The sequence below is a fragment of the Loa loa genome (genome assembly GCF_000183805.2).
Source record: "Loa loa unplaced genomic scaffold supercont3.87, whole genome shotgun sequence".
Lineage (NCBI taxonomy): Eukaryota > Metazoa > Nematoda > Chromadorea > Rhabditida > Onchocercidae > Loa > Loa loa.
In genome coordinates, this window is record NW_018108267.1 from 6,795 (window position 1) to 25,535 (window position 18,741).

At 34.2% G+C, this 18,741-nt stretch overlaps 5 protein-coding genes across 5 annotated transcripts in view; 3 read left to right on the forward strand and 2 right to left on the reverse strand.

The window, feature by feature from the left end:
* Positions 1 to 532: 532 nt before the first annotated feature.
* Positions 533 to 1,980, forward strand: LOAG_05987 (hypothetical protein; the record flags this gene model as incomplete). Its single annotated transcript, XM_003141523.2, has 5 exons — positions 533 to 631; positions 863 to 958; positions 1,201 to 1,298; positions 1,738 to 1,831; positions 1,939 to 1,980. Exons 1-5 carry the CDS (start codon positions 599 to 601, stop codon positions 1,978 to 1,980), a joined length of 363 nt encoding a protein of 120 aa, XP_003141571.1. The 5' UTR covers positions 533 to 598.
* Positions 1,981 to 2,614: 634 nt separating this feature from the next.
* On the reverse strand, positions 2,615 to 4,469 carry LOAG_05988 (mediator protein 18; the record flags this gene model as incomplete). Its single annotated transcript, XM_020447035.1, has 6 exons — positions 2,615 to 2,660; positions 3,070 to 3,239; positions 3,365 to 3,419; positions 3,651 to 3,849; positions 4,112 to 4,232; positions 4,377 to 4,469. 6 exons carry the CDS (start codon positions 4,467 to 4,469, stop codon positions 2,615 to 2,617), a joined length of 684 nt encoding a protein of 227 aa, XP_020302692.1.
* Positions 4,470 to 7,079: 2,610 nt separating this feature from the next.
* LOAG_05989 (hypothetical protein) lies at positions 7,080 to 8,678 on the reverse strand (the record flags this gene model as incomplete). The annotated part of the gene is made up of 3 exons (XM_003141525.1): positions 7,080 to 7,300; positions 7,913 to 8,086; positions 8,339 to 8,678. 3 exons carry the CDS (start codon positions 8,676 to 8,678, stop codon positions 7,080 to 7,082), a joined length of 735 nt encoding a protein of 244 aa, XP_003141573.1.
* Positions 8,679 to 9,264: 586 nt separating this feature from the next.
* LOAG_05990 (hypothetical protein) lies at positions 9,265 to 10,894 on the forward strand (the record flags this gene model as incomplete). The annotated part of the gene is made up of 4 exons (XM_003141526.1): positions 9,265 to 9,332; positions 9,744 to 9,957; positions 10,385 to 10,548; positions 10,768 to 10,894. The coding sequence occupies 4 exons, from the start codon at positions 9,265 to 9,267 to the stop codon at positions 10,892 to 10,894; spliced, it is 573 nt and encodes a 190-aa protein (XP_003141574.1).
* A 77-nt stretch (positions 10,895 to 10,971) lies between these two features.
* Positions 10,972 to 18,741, forward strand: part of LOAG_17521 (hypothetical protein) — a 19,973-nt gene continuing 12,203 nt past the window's right edge. The window contains exons 1-11 of the mRNA XM_020450182.1: positions 10,972 to 11,097; positions 11,421 to 11,694; positions 12,061 to 12,168; positions 12,400 to 12,495; positions 12,787 to 12,960; positions 13,106 to 13,210; positions 13,731 to 13,827; positions 16,419 to 16,609; positions 16,945 to 17,198; positions 17,704 to 17,832; positions 18,118 to 18,310. Of these exons, the coding sequence (XP_020306166.1) occupies positions 11,518 to 11,694; positions 12,061 to 12,168; positions 12,400 to 12,495; positions 12,787 to 12,960; positions 13,106 to 13,210; positions 13,731 to 13,827; positions 16,419 to 16,609; positions 16,945 to 17,198; positions 17,704 to 17,832; positions 18,118 to 18,310 (1,524 nt within the window). The 5' untranslated portion in view covers positions 10,972 to 11,097; positions 11,421 to 11,517. The remainder of the gene's footprint in view (positions 11,098 to 11,420; positions 11,695 to 12,060; positions 12,169 to 12,399; positions 12,496 to 12,786; positions 12,961 to 13,105; positions 13,211 to 13,730; positions 13,828 to 16,418; positions 16,610 to 16,944; positions 17,199 to 17,703; positions 17,833 to 18,117; positions 18,311 to 18,741) is intronic.

Sequence of the window (18,741 nt, forward strand, 5' to 3'; positions counted from 1 at the left end):
GTTTACTTTAATTAGTGCAAGATATTGACAAAATACTTTAGTTATTTCGATATATTACTTCGATTTTTTCCCAACAATTGGTACTTACACATGTTAGATTCAGAAGTGAATTTGAAATTCACGAGACATCAAATCCATCACATTTTTCAAAGTGATTAGTACTGGAGCAATGCCCGAGTTGCTACTTTCTACCGATTGTTGACGGTAGGGTTACGGCTTACTCAGTGATGTGGATGGCTTTAGCTAACCTTTTGACCCGGCTATCTCAGGGCTTGTACTAGTGTAATGAAGCGGTGGGCTGATGAGAAGATGAAATTACTAATTCTCATTTTCTGTTATATTCTTGATCATATATACATATATCTTTCGTATACATTCATATATGTTGTGTAAGGAAAAGCTAGAATAGTATAACTTAGTATGTGGTGATATGTGGCTAAGTTGTTAGATTCAGGTCATTCAGGTTATTAATAAGGTTCTTATGACAGTTGCTTGTTCCGCTGTTGCATTGCTAATTATCAGATATGATGATAACTTGTGTTGGTACCACTCATGAGAAAAGTGTTTTCTTTGTAGGTACTTGGAGCTTATCAAGAAAATGGCCGATGATAGCATTAAAAAGTTGCAAGAGGTAAAGTATCTGTTACCACATTCGATATCTTTCTTATTCTTCTTATCATAAAATAAGACAATTGGAAATTCCATAAAAACTCTTCAATAACATTCCAAATGATAAAAACATCTCTTAGCAAGTTTCATTTATTAAATTATTTTCGTTATTTTACAAGTTAAAATATTCCCAAATTTATGTATATTAGCAATTGCTGGTAAACAACTTCCAGCAATTATATTTTATTTTTAGGAGAAAATGGGTGGTGGAGTAGGAAATGCACAGGCTGAAAAAGCAAAAGAAGCTGCTGAACGGGAGGAAAACATGAAGAATGCCATCCTTTCACAGGTTTGCCACTTTTTCATCTGTTTTATCTCGTTGGATTCAGCCGAAGCAATTGGCTCTGCTATCATTGTTGCTGTTGTTGTTGTTGTTGTTATTGTTAACATAACTCGGAAATTACCCATGCGAAGATCGTTGAACATTGTCATTATACTGTTTGTTCTAAGATGCTTTTTGGATTTCAGGCATCCATTATGATTTTCAATCAAGTAAGCAACTTGTTACACCTAATATTTCTTGAATTGTAGGTTCTTGATCAAAATGCAATGGCTCGATTGAGCAATTTATCTGCAGCAAAACCAGAGAAAGCCAGGATGGTGGAAAATATGATGGTACAAATGGCAAGGTAGGATGTTCTAGCTACAGCTTTTTTTTAGTACGGAAAGCTATCCCAAGTCACTTCTTCCCACATCTGTGATACTGCCACACAAGCAGGTTCAAGAATTGCAATTTTATTTCATCTCATCTTTCATGTTCGTGAAACTTGAAAAATAAGATGGAAACTGCGACTCTTGAATCTTCTCCATTGCTTCAAGATTTGTACATTCGTTGATACAAGAAGTTGACTTGGTAATGTCTCCTAAGCCTATGAAAGTGGCCTTGTTTAGTTCATCCACCGGAACTCAAATATCAGAATAATTCTGTGATCTTTTCTGATAGTAATGCATTCCTGATTCGTTATAGAGTAGTCGACAAGTCGTTCTTTATCAGTTGTTAGTGTCAGTCTTCCATTTCTTCAAGAAGCACTAATTTTAAATGATCTCAGCTATGTGTATTCTATTCAGAAGAGGGCAGATAGTGGGTAAAATGGATGACGAGACGTTGAGGCAGTTGCTGAGTCGTTTTTCAGAAAATACTCGACAAACAACAACTGTTAAGGTATGTGTATTCTCATACATTTTCTAAACGGAGACTTTGCGAACTTCAGTAGAAAATTTCCAAAAAAAATTTCCAAAGACTGCCGAAAATTCTCAATTTCCTTATAGTTCGATAGGAGACGAGCAGCAATCGATTCCGACTCCGATTGAGTTAGTTCATGTCACATTTGTTTACGCTTTTTGTAGAAATTATCTGAGTTGTGAAGATGTTAGCTGCTCTAAATAGCGATTGAGGTGGCGTTATGGCCTAGGAACTTCGCTTGACAAAGTCCTGGTGTAATATCTGGCTTTGTTGCCTGAAGTTATTATTCGTCCCTAGCTATCTTTTGACACCTTATTCGTCCCTAGCTATCTTTTGACTAGTAAATCCCAGCACATCGAATGTTTGCTTGATAAGTGCCAAGAACTGTAATAAAATCAGATTTTCGGCTTGTTGACTGTTTTAATGGCCTCGACACCATATTTTTTTGCTACTGTCCAGATGCGCAGTTATTTGCTTAATCTTTTCGTATTTTGTTTTTTCCCGTATTTTACCCATATAATTCATTTGACTTGTTGCTCTGATATTTTGCAAAGAAAGATTATTTCGAGATCTTGTCTCTTAGAATTTGATTCTCAGTTCCACAAGATAAGCAGATCCAGCCCTCATTGGATTTCCGAGAGTTCCTAAAGAAGGTATTGGTTCGCATGCTTCTAAGGGATTTCATTTCCTTCTTTCTAGTTTTTAAAAAAACATTTTCTGGTGTTTATTTTAATTACAAACATAGAAAAAACAATTCAGATATTATTGCAATCGTCTCCAATATTCCACCTTCTGCATATCGCAAATCCTAAAAAAAAATGTCCATGTGATTCATTTGACGGTTCTGTTTTTTGTCGCTCTAGTTTAACAACTCAGTGTCTCAGAAGTCGAGGAAGGGATGGAAATATAAAAGGAACCGGGAAGAAAAAATTTGAAGCAACTGCAGATGGAATAAATCTGTTAGAATCGCGCATATATTAATCAGAGGAAAGTTAACGCAGCGGAGTTCAAGGAAAGCCCCCTCTCCCTCCCTCGACTACTATTATTATATTATTCGTTAAATAGTACTAGGCACCACTGTTGTTCTTCAACAAGATTCGGAATAAGAATTACTTTTACCGGATGCAAACAAATAAAATTGTTGAACAGAATAAAACCGGTGGATTAGTTTTTGGGAGATCTTTTTGATTGAGAGTAGAAAAACAAATGCATCTTACGGGCTGAGCTGATCCGCAAATGAGCGAAGTGCTTTGGCTGTTGTCATATACTCTTTAGTATCTGGTAGAGCAGTGCTCATTTCGATTAATAAGGAATCCGATAATGGTTTCAAAACATTAGGATCATAAGTTCCTATTTTCTCGGTTCGTGTAATGTTGTTAATGATAATCTGAAATTTGATCCTAATAAAGCTTTTTAGCAGTCAGAATGGCAAAGTTGGAAAGATATTTTTATCGAACATGATGGGAATATGGGAATAATAAATTCCTTCAATCAATCAACAACAACATTCACCTTTATATGTCCTTTTGTAAATAGATATCCTTTTGTAAGGTATTCATAATCCATCCTGAAAGTAAATCATAAGAAAAAACCCTGACTTGATTTTTAAGAGAATATGAGGATCTTCAAAAAAAAGAAAAGAAATTTCCGTGATGACTTCACACTGCATACGTCTAACAACGCAGCAAATACTGCAAAGTAAATATTGGTTGGCATATCAAGTTTCGGAAGGCATGTCTGACTTTTGGAAATCTAGCATAAAATAAAAATATAGGAAGATGTAAAAACTCAGATTCACCTCAGTCCTAATGTTTTTACAAATTCCATCATATTACTAGAATAAATCAGTGAATCAATGGATTTTCGTATAATGGTAGGACAGTGAACATCTGGTTCCGCTGCTCCCATATATCGGAAATGCCACTGAAAACTGTTTGCATCTGGTCCGCCAAATTTTCGCCTTAAGCGAACTGTTACGTCAGGATCTTGGCCTGTTTCTGGAAAAGGTGACATGTAATTGAAGATGAAGAGGATAAAGAATTGTGTCATTGACACGATACTGTTGTGGTAAAAATTTCTTCCACTATACCAAACAGATGAGGGGCAGATTTACCTTCCCCAATGCTTTATTTTTACCGACATATTGATATGTTATACATATAGCCATCAGAAAAAAAAAGAAAGCCAGACTAACTCTAATTTCGGACTATATCATCCAACGCCAAGAATCACGTGCAAAAGTAACTTAAATTAACATACTAAGGCTAAAAACCATTTCATGTTCATTGAATGAATGTTGTCCCGGGTCGCAGAGACCACGTAATCGTTGCAGAAGTTTCTCCTCATGCTCCTTTAGCACGCTTCCATATAATATACATTCCTTCAACAAATCACTCTTCACATTCATTCATCCATGTATCGTAGTTTATATTTTTATATTTGATAAGTTAGATTAAAAGAACGCTGATACTACCTGTTAAAGAATCGAACAAAAAACGAAGAAAAAAGTTGAGTGAATTATAACCTTGCATTGATAACTCGAACTTGATGGCGACGTGCTAGCAACAACTGGAACACTGGCAATAGCTTCGCGACCTCGCTCCGGAAATCGTTCCATTTTCCTGGCCAATCAAGAAATGATCTGGAAATTAAAACGGATAGTGTACGATCAGAATGAATAGTCATATAACTATGTCAGAAATGGACGATCCCATCGACAGCCCAAATGCTTAGAACGACTGAAGTGAAGTACATGACTAAACAATTGATGTGTTTATGGAAGAGTAGTCAAGTTCAGAGTAATGAGAATTAGGTAATTGGCTACAAATCTATGTTACCATAAAGCAGCAAAACCTCGATCCCACCTCCCAAACACTTCTTCTCCATCGCTTCTTTCAGACCGACCGGTACTTTCCGGTTGGCCAACACTGTGCGTTGTTGGAAGTGTCACAACTTTGTTGGGTTCAGTTAATCAGTTAAAAGTCATTTAATAAGGAAGTTAACGTCGAACTGACGCAGTTCAAGCGTACGTCGAGATTCCACTCAGTACGTGTACCATTGATAATGTACTACGCGGGCAATGACTTTCCACTCTGATGAGTTACAGTTGGAGTAATCCGGAAGATCGAATAGTTACTGATAAAGTATGGTCATTGAGAACTACTCTAAATAGGTCCACAGCTTACAAATGCAAATGTTTATTTTACGCATTTATTCTGGATATCTGACGTTTCGACGTTGTTTCTCAGAAAAATAGCTACAAAACAAAATCCTTTGTCATATGAAGAAGACATCTCTTTGTCAATTGGAGAATCACTCTCTTTTATCAGATGACAGTGTATTTCATTTCGACTATTAAGGAATTCAATAAAGCTGTTAGCCTATTTTGACCTACTATTTGCAAAACAGAATAAGGTCGAGGAAGACGTTTGTTCCATTTCTAACATTTTTGATTTGATTCCAGTAACTTCACTTCAGTATATTATAAATTCCTTATCCTTCCCGATACGAACTGATAAGAGAGATAATTATATTAAGGTCACTTTTACAACATAAACAATAGAAGTGAATAAAAATGAGCCTTCCTGTATAGTTTTGGTATATAAATGGCATAAGCGAAATTCATTGGTTCATTTATTTTAAAATGATTTCAATAACAAGAAAAATTAGCTGTAACAATGATAGAGCAGTTATTTTTTATTAATATTCGGCTTCATTGTTCATTTTTTTCCTGAAAATAGTATTTCCTGGCAATTTTTCCTCTTCATTTTGAAATATTATTAGCGGTATTAACTATTTTTTAACAGATATAATTTAAATGTGCTCTGTAGCCTTTTAACGGAATGAGAAAAATTTCTTTTAATATTTAACAAGAAATATGAAATGCTAGTGGATAAAATAAACCTGATGAAATTATAAAAGAAATTCTAAAAGTTATATCACTAACTGAATGGCGTAGATTCGACAAAAACACCTTCCAGTACTGACTTTGTCATACATTTTAAAGGTCTGTCATAGTGAAGACAAGCTGCCATTTGCAAATACTTCCGTGATTCAACCTCTTCTGCATTCTTAATTAAACATTCGTAGTTTATCAAATAATTCATAGATGTAGATCATAATTTGTTATGAATTATGATGAACGTCAATTGTGACCTTTTTTTCACTTTGATTGTCAGTGAAGAAGAGAAAAAAAAAAGTGAAATAAACCTTCAGTAGTATAATCAGATCAACAGCGAACAGGAAAACAAGAAATAAAAATATACAACCGGATACGAGAAAGCCGTATGCTTCAATCTTCACGTCAATGCATATATTATATACCTGTTCTTTCTAAAATTTTAACTTCCTACACTAAAGGGAACAAATAAACTGTAAGCATAAATTCATAGTTTAGACCCAATCGATGCAAGAGATTCGAATCCGGAATTATGAAGAAATATTTCCCCTTCACTAGTAATTTATAAATTACAGTACGTACCAAGAATCTATTGATTCTAATATGTTCTAAATATCTGACACACACTGAATCCATGATAGTTCGAATTTCTGCTCCTGATGACATATAAAACTGTAAATTTCACTTAAAGTAAAACCATAGTAGTACAACTTTCTGATATCTGTAATTCAGATCATATGGTGTCACAAACAGGAATGGATCACAAGTAGTTCTTTAAAAGAAGCCAAGACACATTGTGGATGGCCTGCAGATATTCGTAAAAGTTTACCTCAATGACAGAAAAAACACAGAAAATGGAAATTTCAACTAGATCAAACATTGCTTCTTCCATCAAATCTTCCTCTTCAGACATACAACGCAAGAACATCAGCAATAATAAGATGGGAAATGCCAAAACAACACAACCAAATATGACAAATCTAAAATTACTCAACCCATCCCTTAGATACATCGATGTTTCGATTCATACAGTATGACAAAATTGGGCTTCTTCTATCAAATGAACAAAATGTAAATGTTTTTCCGCTCCTCAGTAATAACTTAGCAGCTGTTCAGCTTCAATATAACCGCTCTAAGCCTCTCCACTTTTTTGCTTCATATCTGTTTAATTTGTTTGATTTGCGTAATATTCCCGTGACGATTACTTTTTTTTTTATCATTCGTTATCACATTTATATCACAATGAGATTGAAAAGTCACAGAGGAAATTTAGTACTAGCTGAAACAAAAAGTAAAATCTATCTTAAATAGGTTGGATTGGAAAAATACTTACATTTGTCCATTAAATGGTTTCAATATTTTAACAGTATTTTCATCTTCAAAAATTTCAAAACGTTGTTCAGTTTGATTCATTGATAAATTTAATGCTTGGAAATAACGAGTAGTTTCTATAATATTTCCAACGAATGCTTCCTGATCATTCCACCAATGTGGTGTTAATCGACAAGTTTTATTCATTGGAATCTTTTCTGCGATTGATTTAATCATTTCTATAAGACAATGTTAGAGGATATTGACTTTAAGATAGAAGATAAACATCAAATAGGATGGTTTGAAAGAAAAAAAAAAAAAACGAAAATGAGATAAGTAAAAATGCATTAACAAGAAGAATGAAAACCTCCTTTGACTACAGGTATATGATAAGTAAATTGTAAACAAGGAAATGCATATACAATAATCCAAGCGCAAAATAGAAGGACAAGAGCAATTAGGCGTAAGAATGTATACTCCAAACAACTTGGAAAGAAGTATTGCACAGTACCTTTTTCTGTAGTGGTATTTGTTATACGATATTAAACATATGATTAAGAAGCTATCTTAATAATTCAAATTTTATTTTGACAATGATCTCGTATAAAGTGATAAGACTGAACTCATACTTCAATACTTCAATACGTTGTGGATATAGCACTGATATGATTTTTGCAACGGACAATAAAGCATGTAAATGATGATGAAGTAAAGTAAAGATATTGTTGCCGAAATAAATTCTATTATTCCGTTCCGGTAGATACTGAATGAAAACACATTACTTAAAACCTCTCGTAATAGACAGACTATAGTTTTAGCTGATTATTGCAAAATTTTTTCGCACTACTTACCAGAATTTTGATGCTGTGACAATCGATTATTTTCCCCTCTATAACTAATTTTTTCCGTTTTTAATGGTTCCGCTGTCTTCACTTTCCGTTTTGAAAGATTATATGCAATTGGTTTCGGATCATTCTGTTTAGTGAATGATGACGCCGTTTCTTCCCGCGTAAAATCGGGAAGATCTTTAAATGAATTGATATGCCGTTATTCAAAATACCAAGTAATTCATTGCCATACAGTAGACAGTGATAAAAATTTGAAGCCATCCTAATCATCTATCAGTCTTATGCTTATTACTCCATTTTGCCAGCTTTTTGGTCCTGTCAAAGAAATAAAAACGATAATCTAACAGGATAGATTTATGCATTATAATGATATGTAATAGAATAAACGAAACGATAATCTAATGATCCTAATTAACGATTGTCTGTTACCTCGATGGACAGTGATACGCATTGATGACTTCGTTGGAATATGATGTTTTATTGGATTTAATTTATCATCCCTAAATTTCTCGTTATCGAACTTCTCTTCTACACAAGTAATTGATTTGTCTTTCTCGAGAGTTTCCAAACCATGTTTGCTAGGCTTTTTTGAGAATTCTTCAGCTTTAGAAGATATTTCTGTTAAGTGCATCGTTTTCGACTCCAATTCTTCCATGGATTGTGTTTTTTCAGAGTCAGACTTTTGTGTTGAGGAAAGAACTTTCGAAACAGATTGTTGACTTGTATCAGATACTTCCATAGCTTTTGCATTTACACTTTGTACAGCCATTTCATTGTTAACATTTCTGCAGATATTAAAATATGAAGTTTAAAAATTGAAATTTAATAAAACAAACATTGCAAAAACCTTTTTTCAACAGCTTTCCGACTAGTTCTCATGCCGCTGATGCACGACCGACACACACAAATGACTAATATTCCACAATAAGCCCATCTAAATGCACTCATAACTTTTACGTAATATAATTCCATCAATTTGCATAACTTTATAAGTAATAGAAATCGATTAGATACAACCGATATCATCTTTCCTTCTTTGCATTCAGCATGCATTCATAACATTTGATTGGAAAGTTCCAATTCTTCTGTAATTTATAAAAAGTATTCCATTGGTAATTTAACTCTGAACTGAAATTATATCATATCTCATCATTACAAATTTCACATCACTTATGACAAGTAATTGTAATTTTTGATTTAAAAAAGTTTTACCTTTCACCTTAACAACATTAAATGAAAAAATTACAGCTTTTAATGTATTAAAAACGTTTGAAAATGCATTTTCAAAAGCAATCCTGTCTTTAGAAGTTCAACAAAAAAAAAAAATAGTTTTAGCGATTGGTATTTGAGAAAGAATGAATCGGTATGAGGAAGAATTGATTGACTTTGGCAAACAGCTGGACACCTCCGTGATGATCAAAAGGTACAAATGATACAAAGGAGAATTAACCATTAGTTTACTTGTTTCTTACATCTCGAAACATTGCTCCTATTTCTTGTTCTATAAATATGTTACATCTATGAATTTTAGCCTATTTATTTATAAGCCTAAGTTTTAAGCTTTAGGCTATTTTTTCAACCAGATCAGAGAATGACAATTTGTATGTCTTGAGCTGAGTCATAGAAAATTTCGGCATTGGAATGTGAGGAAAAAAAGCTGAAATCAGTGCTTGTCAGTGCGTACTAATGGATTGCAGCATTAAATGTTGGATGATTAATTCTAATGAAATAAAGATGCTTATATCGACTGTAAGAGTTAGCTTCATTAGTATTACACCAGCTTATACCCTGAAGCTAGTACCTTTGATTTGTATTAAAATGTAATACATTCCAGGAATACTTCAGTATGCCATTATGGGAAAATTGGTGATATGCTGAAGAATATGTTACAAACTTTCTACTGTCCAGCTGAAGCGAGTGACCGATTATGCAAAATCCTTTATGTATTTTGTCTTACTTCATTTTTTGCTGCAAATCTCTTGGAAGAGAAGATTTTCGATTACACCATTATTGTGGCCGATAAGTCACTTTCTGTCATCTTCACGATAGTATTCCTACCAAATGAAATACTTTCAGTATTCTCATGAGATTCTCAACCTTTATTCCAACTATAGTTTGTCTAACTGTTGCCAGAGATTGATGACATCCAAATTAATTAAGTGGAGAGATGAAAGTGTTATTGCAGAGAAAGATTCAAATATCACCGATTTGTTAACATATCACCACCATGCATCTTTTCCACTCACTTATGACTGGTCAGTTAGGATACGGGGTAGCGGGCATTTAAATATGATATGTGACCACAACTTAATGACCCAAATCAGGATACAGTATAGTTCGTCCTTTTTGATTTTATTTTTGTTTAGTTTTTACACTTTTTCCTTCAGTTAATTCAAATTTCTTCCGCAATATTGGATTGCTTTTCATTTTTTTCAAAATTTCAAACAAGCAATAATTTCACCGTGACAGTGACAGTATAGTTGGCCAGCAATTGCACTTGGACAAATGGTATGTTTAAGTAGGCATAGGGCACTCGAGAAAGTAAACAGAGGTCGAGAACAGAACTCGAGCCGGATCAAGGATAATTTACAGTCTGAACGAGTACCCTCGGGAAATGAGATAACGAACGACCGGAAGAGGTTGGTAAAAGCTTAAATATGGCCAAATGACAACACCTAAGGCCGACTGGAAGGGGTAGTGAAGCAAGACAGACAATTGTATAGAAAAGAGAATTTCGACGACTTGCATGAGAGGGAAGGAGATTAAATGGTACAGGATCACCTCAAACTATGTCATAACAGTGCCTCCAGAATTCCTTTCATCCAGTGTCATTTCATACTTCTATTTGATTCACTTAGTGCCTTTCTAAATGTGGCTTATCCATTCTTTGACCTTTACCTTATGTGGCCTAGTGTACTGAGGACAGTTTTCACCAATATTTCAATTCCTGAACAACAGATTCCACACGACCCACCCGATGACTAAACGGAGCAATAAAGAGCAGGGGAAACACGGCCCGTGTTTAATGATTAGTCAACTACGCTTTGCAATATACGTATTTCGTGATAACGAATATGCGGGATTACGTAAGGGTTGTAGCTGGTCGATTGGTTCTTATTGTATTTAATAAGCAGTTCGGATTAGTTGTTCCATTGACGCGAGGCGGAATAGTCGTGTTTGATTTTCAGGCAAGTGCTATTTCATTGTCATATGTACGTTTTATATATTCAGTGGAAACTTCCGATCACCTTGTTAATGATTATGTTAATTTAACATGCAGCTAGACTTGTAACTAGAGTAAATGAAGCATTCTTAGGGATCGCTGACATATAAGATAATTTTCAGTGAAGTCCACTTATAGCAACTGGAGTTTCATATGAAAGGAATCTTGTTATAGTTAAAATTTCAACTAATTTTAATCTTTTCAGAATTATCGATTACTTTGCGTGATTTGATTTTCTAGAAAATGTGTGACCATTTATTTTTTAATTGCTGTTGTACAACATTTCAGGTAAATACGAGCAAGTGGAAAACAGGAGAGATATCATTTGAAGATTGTTGAACATTACATCGCAGTTACCCAAAAGTACCGTTTTCTGTTGGAAAATATGGAGAAGACAGATCCGGTTTCAGAATCAATCCCAGAATCACCAGCAGAACAGCAATTTCCTGTAGAAATAACAGTTGAAGATAGGCCGCCACAACCGTCACCTACGTCACTTTTGTCCATTTCATCTGCTGACGTAAATTATGCTCAAATGGAATCAGACATGTCGGATAATTTAGTAAGGTTCATTTCGATTTGAGGGATTTTATCTGAGAAGCTAAAATTAAGACGATATCAAAACTAAATTAGTAAGCATAAACTAGGTAATCCGTACAGACCGATGACCACATGGTTTTCTTTGCAGAGTTTATTGTGTTGACTTCTTTATATTGAATTTGTCGTAGACGTTATCGAAGCATAAGCTTATTGTTTGACACAACTCTTTCACGTTATACAAGTATTTGGCCATCGATACTTGATATTGTTTTAAATGCCCTTTTTTAAATGGCCTCTTGATATTGTTTTAAATGGCCTCTGTTTTAAATGCCATCTTAAAATAGTAAAATAAGAAGTGAAAAATTACGATGAAAAGGAAAATTTGTAGCCGTCACATCAGAAGCATATAATGAATAGATTGGAAAGCATCCGTGAAAACAAGCAACGTATTCTATTCACATTACGTGGACTCAAAGAAAGTGCGAAAGAAGGAGAGGTGAATTTGAATTAATCTTAAAAAAATTGATTTATGTGTCACTTGCGTATAGAGATTATTAAGTACTGATAATAATTCTAGTATATTATTTCATACATTTCGGAGCATTGGAACATTTTCTTTTTTTTCAGTCTGCAACCACAAATGACCTACCAGAAAGAAACTAAACCTTATAAATAAATGGGTTGTATAATTTATCAACTTTGTCCTTCTCATCTGCTAATTTTATAGTTTCCAAACAAAGAGCTTATGAGTAAAATGATTGCAAGCTATGATGCACTCACTGCACAAGAAGAACAGTACGTGCAACTAATGCAAAAAATTGTTGTAAGTTTAACTCTGAGCTATAGTGTAAAGAATTTGCTTCTGTTGACGCCAGGATAAAAAATATATATGTTTTTTTAAGTATATATGTTTTTAGTCCAACTAAATATATACATACATTTTCCTTCAGAAGATGTTGAGTTTGAAAGTACTTTCAAACTGTGATTTTCCAAATTAACTGTCAAAATTAAGGAGGAACTTTGGAGCTTTGTTTAGTTTATAACAGAAAATAATGTATTTACTTGCTTTAACAATTTCTAGTACGATATTTCTTTCATGCGAAATACTTTTCAGATTTTACGTGAAAATGCGGCAGAGGATGTGGAACACGAAAATGAAAGAAATGGCAAAAAATTGATGGCGGATGGTGATATTAACACTCATGGACATGAAAGCGTTGTGAAAGAGGGTAGTGACGAGTCGAAAGATAAGTTATCTGATGAAGCAATCAATAATGATCTAGAAGAGGTTGGTCACTTTCTTCAGATAGACAGTAGAGATAATCTCTAAGATTGAATTATTTTAAGGTGAATTTGTATGTATGTGAAAACAATGAAGTTGAAGTTAGATGCTCATGGTTTACCGCAGAATTCATGGCATTACCCTTTTTTAGATGAACAGTGAATTATCAAAATTAGGAGTTGTGACAGGAAAAGCAGTTGCCGTCTCAATCATGAATGATAAGCTACTAGAAACACTACAGTTGCATCGTGAGAAGGTGATTTTTTATTCATATTTTGTTTTGAACTTTTTTGGTAGGACAAGTTTTTATGAATCACGAAGATATCAAAACTTTTAAATCCATTAATTTTTAGATCCACAGGTTTTTGAAATACATTTTGAAGCTTCATTCTACAAAGCTCACTTGTTAGTGGCAATGCCCGACCTGATGCGTGACAAATTCGGAAATGAAAACAGAAACAGTTGACCTACTCTCTCCCTTGTTTTTACTAGACATCATATTCATATCTTTATTCATCCTCTCCTTATTTGATCAGAATTTTACGAGAGGTAATAACCATGAAGTATATCAATAACAAGCGACTCTAATAAATGATGGGCTGTTAAAATTTGATAAAAGCAAATTTCACCGACTTTCATCAGTATATATACCTAGCAAGTAATAAATAGTGAGTACCATTACTTCACAAGTCCTCTAAAACAGTTCGAAAATATGTGGATTAATTTAGATAAGAAAGGTATAGCAGATGAGGCATTACGTATTTGAAATGTTGCAGAAGGCTACGCTCGAAGAACTTCATCGAAGAAAATGGGAAACTCAGAAAGGTATAGCAGATGAGGCACTACAACAAGTTGAAATGGCTCGTTTAAAAGGTAGAGCTTCAGCTTCAACTTTGATTTATAATTTTAAATTATATTCAGGAAGTCGTCGAGAAGTTTTGAAATTCTAGTCTTCTTTGGTCCAAAATAAAAAAGTCATAGCAATGAAGAATTCCTTTTCTGGCACTTTTCTAAGGTAGTGACAGAACAGGGTATAGAAAAGCACAAGTGGCTTGTGGATCTGATGTCTTTAAGTACTGATTCTAATAAATATTTCCTACCCTCGGTTGTTTAATTGTTTCACAATTGTCACGTAGGAGTTGGGATGAAAACGAGTTTTTTTTTTTTTTATTTGAAGTCAACGAACAAACTTGTAACTACTTCTTTTTGACTTATTTGACGCTTTTTTGGTTTTATTTCGATACTGTTCAACCACTATTATTTTCATATCGAATTATTGAAATCAGATTTTTTTTTGGAGTACTAAGCATTCTATTTCTCCATATTCTTTTGAAATTCGTAGACATTTTTCATCACTGCCAGGAATTTTGTCGGAAACAATTTTTATCAGGACTTTGACATTGCGATACAGAAGAAGAGAGTGAAAATTTGCACATCTCATGTGTGTTAGCATCATGTTTCTTTCCTACCACATTTCGTGCCAATTCCATTTCTCTGGAAGAATCGCCGGGAAAGGAGAAGTGAAAAAAGTGGCGAAATATAGTTCATTACAGGAAAACATTGTTCAGCCTCCTTCAAGTAATGTCTATACATTAGCATGTACGAATGTTTATGTATAAATGCGAATGTATGCATGTGTGCGTGTATGTTTGTGTATGTTCTGTTTTGTTTGCTTGTCTGTAACTTGGAAAGCTGCTATTTGGCGGAATCTATTTGGCTAGCATTGTTTCCGTTGTTTTCTGTTGTGGCATCTTCCGATTGTATAGAAATGGATCTTTCCATCAGAATAATGTGTTTTTTAAATTAGCTTCGCGTCTATAAGAGTTTTTTGAAAATGCTCGCCAATTTCAATGAAAATGTACATGTGATAGTTGCGCTTGCATTCATTTATAATGATTTTTCGAGAATTCACTGAGGTGCTCAATTTGAAGATAATTGGAGATTGGAGGAAAGCAGAATAGACGACATCTTCACTGTCGTCTGAAGGAAGAACTACCGTGGATTGCATCTTCTTCTGTCTATCTGTTATCCAAATCTACTCATTTGCTTAGCTCTATAGGCTCATCCTACTCCTCTTATCCATTTCGCTTGCAAATTCCCTTCTGTATCTATGCTCCCTTATTCCTTAGAGACATTTATTGAACATTTTTATTAGTTAGCTTGAGCATATCGATTTTGTCAACTGTAAGATATACCTTAACTTACCATCCATTCCCATCTGCGAGGAAGCCCAAGTAATGCTTTAGTAAGCACACAGTATCTCTTACTAGTTAACTCATTTCCTTTCTATCCAGTTTTTAATGCTATTTCCTTTTAGATTCAGTGTACAATATATTAAAATAACCTTAGTAATATTGGTGGTTTTGATTTTTGAACTTGACCAAAATAATTTTCTTACTGCTTTGAAAAAACATGCACTCTCCAAATCAATATCATGAAGTTTCATATCTTCTGTGATAGTTGAAGAATTAAGCAGGATATCATAATTGAGAAGATAGTAGTAGGCCTCATGGAATGAAAAAGCGAGGACTCTGGGTCGAGAATTGAATCGGGTTTTTTTGCAGTTGATATTTTTTTATCAGTATTTGATGTCTCTCTCGAGATCCCTCAGACTGTTTCGTCATCCTTCTTTAGTTTACGATTGTTGTCGGATGTTAAATAATTTAAATTTTTAGGAGATAATTAACTACTGATTGTGTAAAACAAATGTACGTCTTGCAGTGTAACATATTTATTGCGGCTTTCTTTCGTGACAACGTTTTTCCGGAAATTTTGACAGTTGTTCTTCGGTGACACTTGGAATATTTTGTTCTCTGAGCTTATTACAATGACAAATTAAAAAGAAAAAGGGATACAGAGAGCAGAAGTATTTCAGCTAAAAATATCCACTCTTTAAAACTCGGCTGTGATAAATTGATTGGCTGAATGACTGACTGACTAACTGAGTGATGAACTAGATGCATGACTGACTGACCGACTGACTAACTGACTGAATGACGACTAGATCCATCAACGGTACCCTGTTAAGGTACCCTGTTAATGGGAGTTAGTTTAGCAACTGATGTTTGGAAGTTTCAATCAGATCAACCAAAACTTTGATTCCTACTGCTTCCTCAGCGGATATCCAATAATGCAGCATTAAATAAGCAAATTATGTTGGGTCGCCCCACAATCTTAGGAAAATATTGCTTTGAAGTGATTTTGGTTTAGTTATTTTGAACAGTTGTTCTTATTTCCCAGAAATTTAGTTCACTCTTCCACCGGAAACATTTGCCGTCCGCTTTTCTCCATCTACTTTACTATCTTTCTAGCACACAACAACGTGTCATAGATCATTTGCGACCATTTATTGTTACGCTTTTGTCTTGACTTTCTCCTGTGTTGCGTATAACGCATTATGTCCATTTTCACTTAAATGCATATGTCATAAATTTTCATATTTGTCAGGATGATTACTTTTTAAGTTACATCGGAGCAAGAGCAAGTGGAAAGAAAGCGTAAAACATTGGAACGATTGCGACGTGAAGCGCAACGCCGTGGTATCAAGTTGGGGCCTGGTTCAGCATCAGAGCCTGATATTGTTGTTGAACCGCAACCGGAACCAAAATCGATCACTGAAGCAAAGTTACGGGCTAAATTACAGGCGAAGAAAAAGGTGATTGATTTCAGGTCATCCTTATCATTTTAAATTATATTTTTGAGCTTCTTAAAGCTTCATATAATGCTACGATTTTATGTGAAAAGCTTTAGATATGGAAATATATAGCACATTTCTTGTAATTTTTCCATCTAAGTTTATTGTTTTTTCTCTTTAAATGATTATTTGAGGAAAAAAAAGGTTCAAGAGTTTTAAAGATTATATTCAGAACCAATATCTCAAATACTATTACTTATGTCGTTATCGATAAATTCCGGAAAAATCCGCAATCTTTTATAATTTCAGAAATACTTTCCAAAAACTGAATTTTGGTTGATTTGTTTTGCTTGCAGCAAAACACCGAGTTGGAGGATGATGATGGACCGCCAGTACCGAATGATTTGGCACCAGCTGAACGAATTCCATCGGTTCAGACAAATGAACAAACAGAAGTTGAACAGCAGCAACAAATGGAAGGAAAAACCTGTGAAATAGCGGGTAATGGTGAAGTTATGGGAAAAAAAAAGAGAAAAGGCAAGAAAGGACGTGAACAACAGCAACAACAACTGCAGAAAAAGGAGTCTGATACAATCAACTCATCTATACGGTTTCTTTCATTGCGCTGCTTAATTTTCATGAGAAACACCGGCAGTCCTTTATTGTTTATTCACAACAGTGATTAAGCAGTGATAGATTGTGGTATTAATCTCGTATTTGAAAAAAATTGAATTTAGAAAAGTGGAAAAACTATCTGGAAATGTATAAAACCATTTGGTTTTAAATGCTTTGGAACGTAATACTGCTCGATAACGAACATTAGACCCAATCTAATTTTCTTGTTAAGTCTGATTCATAGTTCTCATTTACTTTATGCTGGAAACTTTTTTCTTCCATACATGCATGCTGACTTTAAGTCTCACTTCAATAAGATTTATGTGAACAGAAATTCCTTAAAGGAAATATCTAAACTTCTATTTGGTTTGATGATTCTATCATCTGTGTCTCACGTAAATAGATTAAAATTTCAAATCTAAGGGCACCACTGTACATGTTTCTTTAATCTTTTTTTTTTTTGAATTTGCAATAAAGCCTACAATTATTATTATTTGCAGCGAAAAATTAGCTGCAATTGCAGCGCGTAAAGAACGTATGCGAGAAATACGAGCAAAATTGGTGCAGCCTGTTGTAGAGTCTCCTCCTGATATGGATGAAACATTTCATAATGCTCTACAACAATTGAAGTCAGGCTTTTTTTTCCTTCACATGTGCGACTTAATAAACTTCCAAGTCTTTTAATATTTTTTTCAACAACAGACTGAGCATAATTTCAACATATCGAATTGTTTCAATTTCATAAAAGTAGTGGGAACTTTTGTTCCATCATTGATATGAAGGTACATGGCAGAAGATCCTTTAAAAACAATAGCGTCATTTATGTTAACTAATTTCTCCTTAAAGACATTTTCAATATGATATATATATATATATATATGATTTTTTGTAACTCTTGCATGTATATTTTTCAGAAGCATAACTGAAATGCGGAAACAGCTGGAGTTATTACGTGAAGAAGGAGGTAAATTACCGGAAGAAACAGCCGAATTGCTGGAACGTCAACTCAAAGCTGAAGAGGATGCTACCAAACGAGATGAATTAAAAACGCCTGATACAGTGACTATGAGACAAGGTTCTGAAACGCCGTTCGAGGAAAGTGTTCAGGTACTTTTGGAAGATAATTTTAATATCCAGTTGGTGCGAATTATAAACTATGGTACTTTTACTTAATATCTCGCCCCTGTAAGGTCTCTTGGCAGTATTTTAATGATCTTTTACTCAGGTATAACCTTTCGACAGTATCGTATTGTCACTCTATTTCCCACCGTAGCAGAAATCCGTGCATTAACCTTGAGATGAGCAAAAATTGTTTTTTAGCTATTGCATTTGATGTTTCTGGAAGTACAACACAATGACTTAAATGAGTAGATGAAATTCTCGCGAAAATTAGTAAAATGAAGAAGTGAAAGTTCGTTTAGAGATTTGTTTTCGTAATGTTTGAACCCGTGTTAGGCAAAAAAATTATGTGGTAAGCAGGTTAAAATGGCAGTTAATCTTGTTAAATTATTAAACTTCATCTTTACCTCTCGGGATGC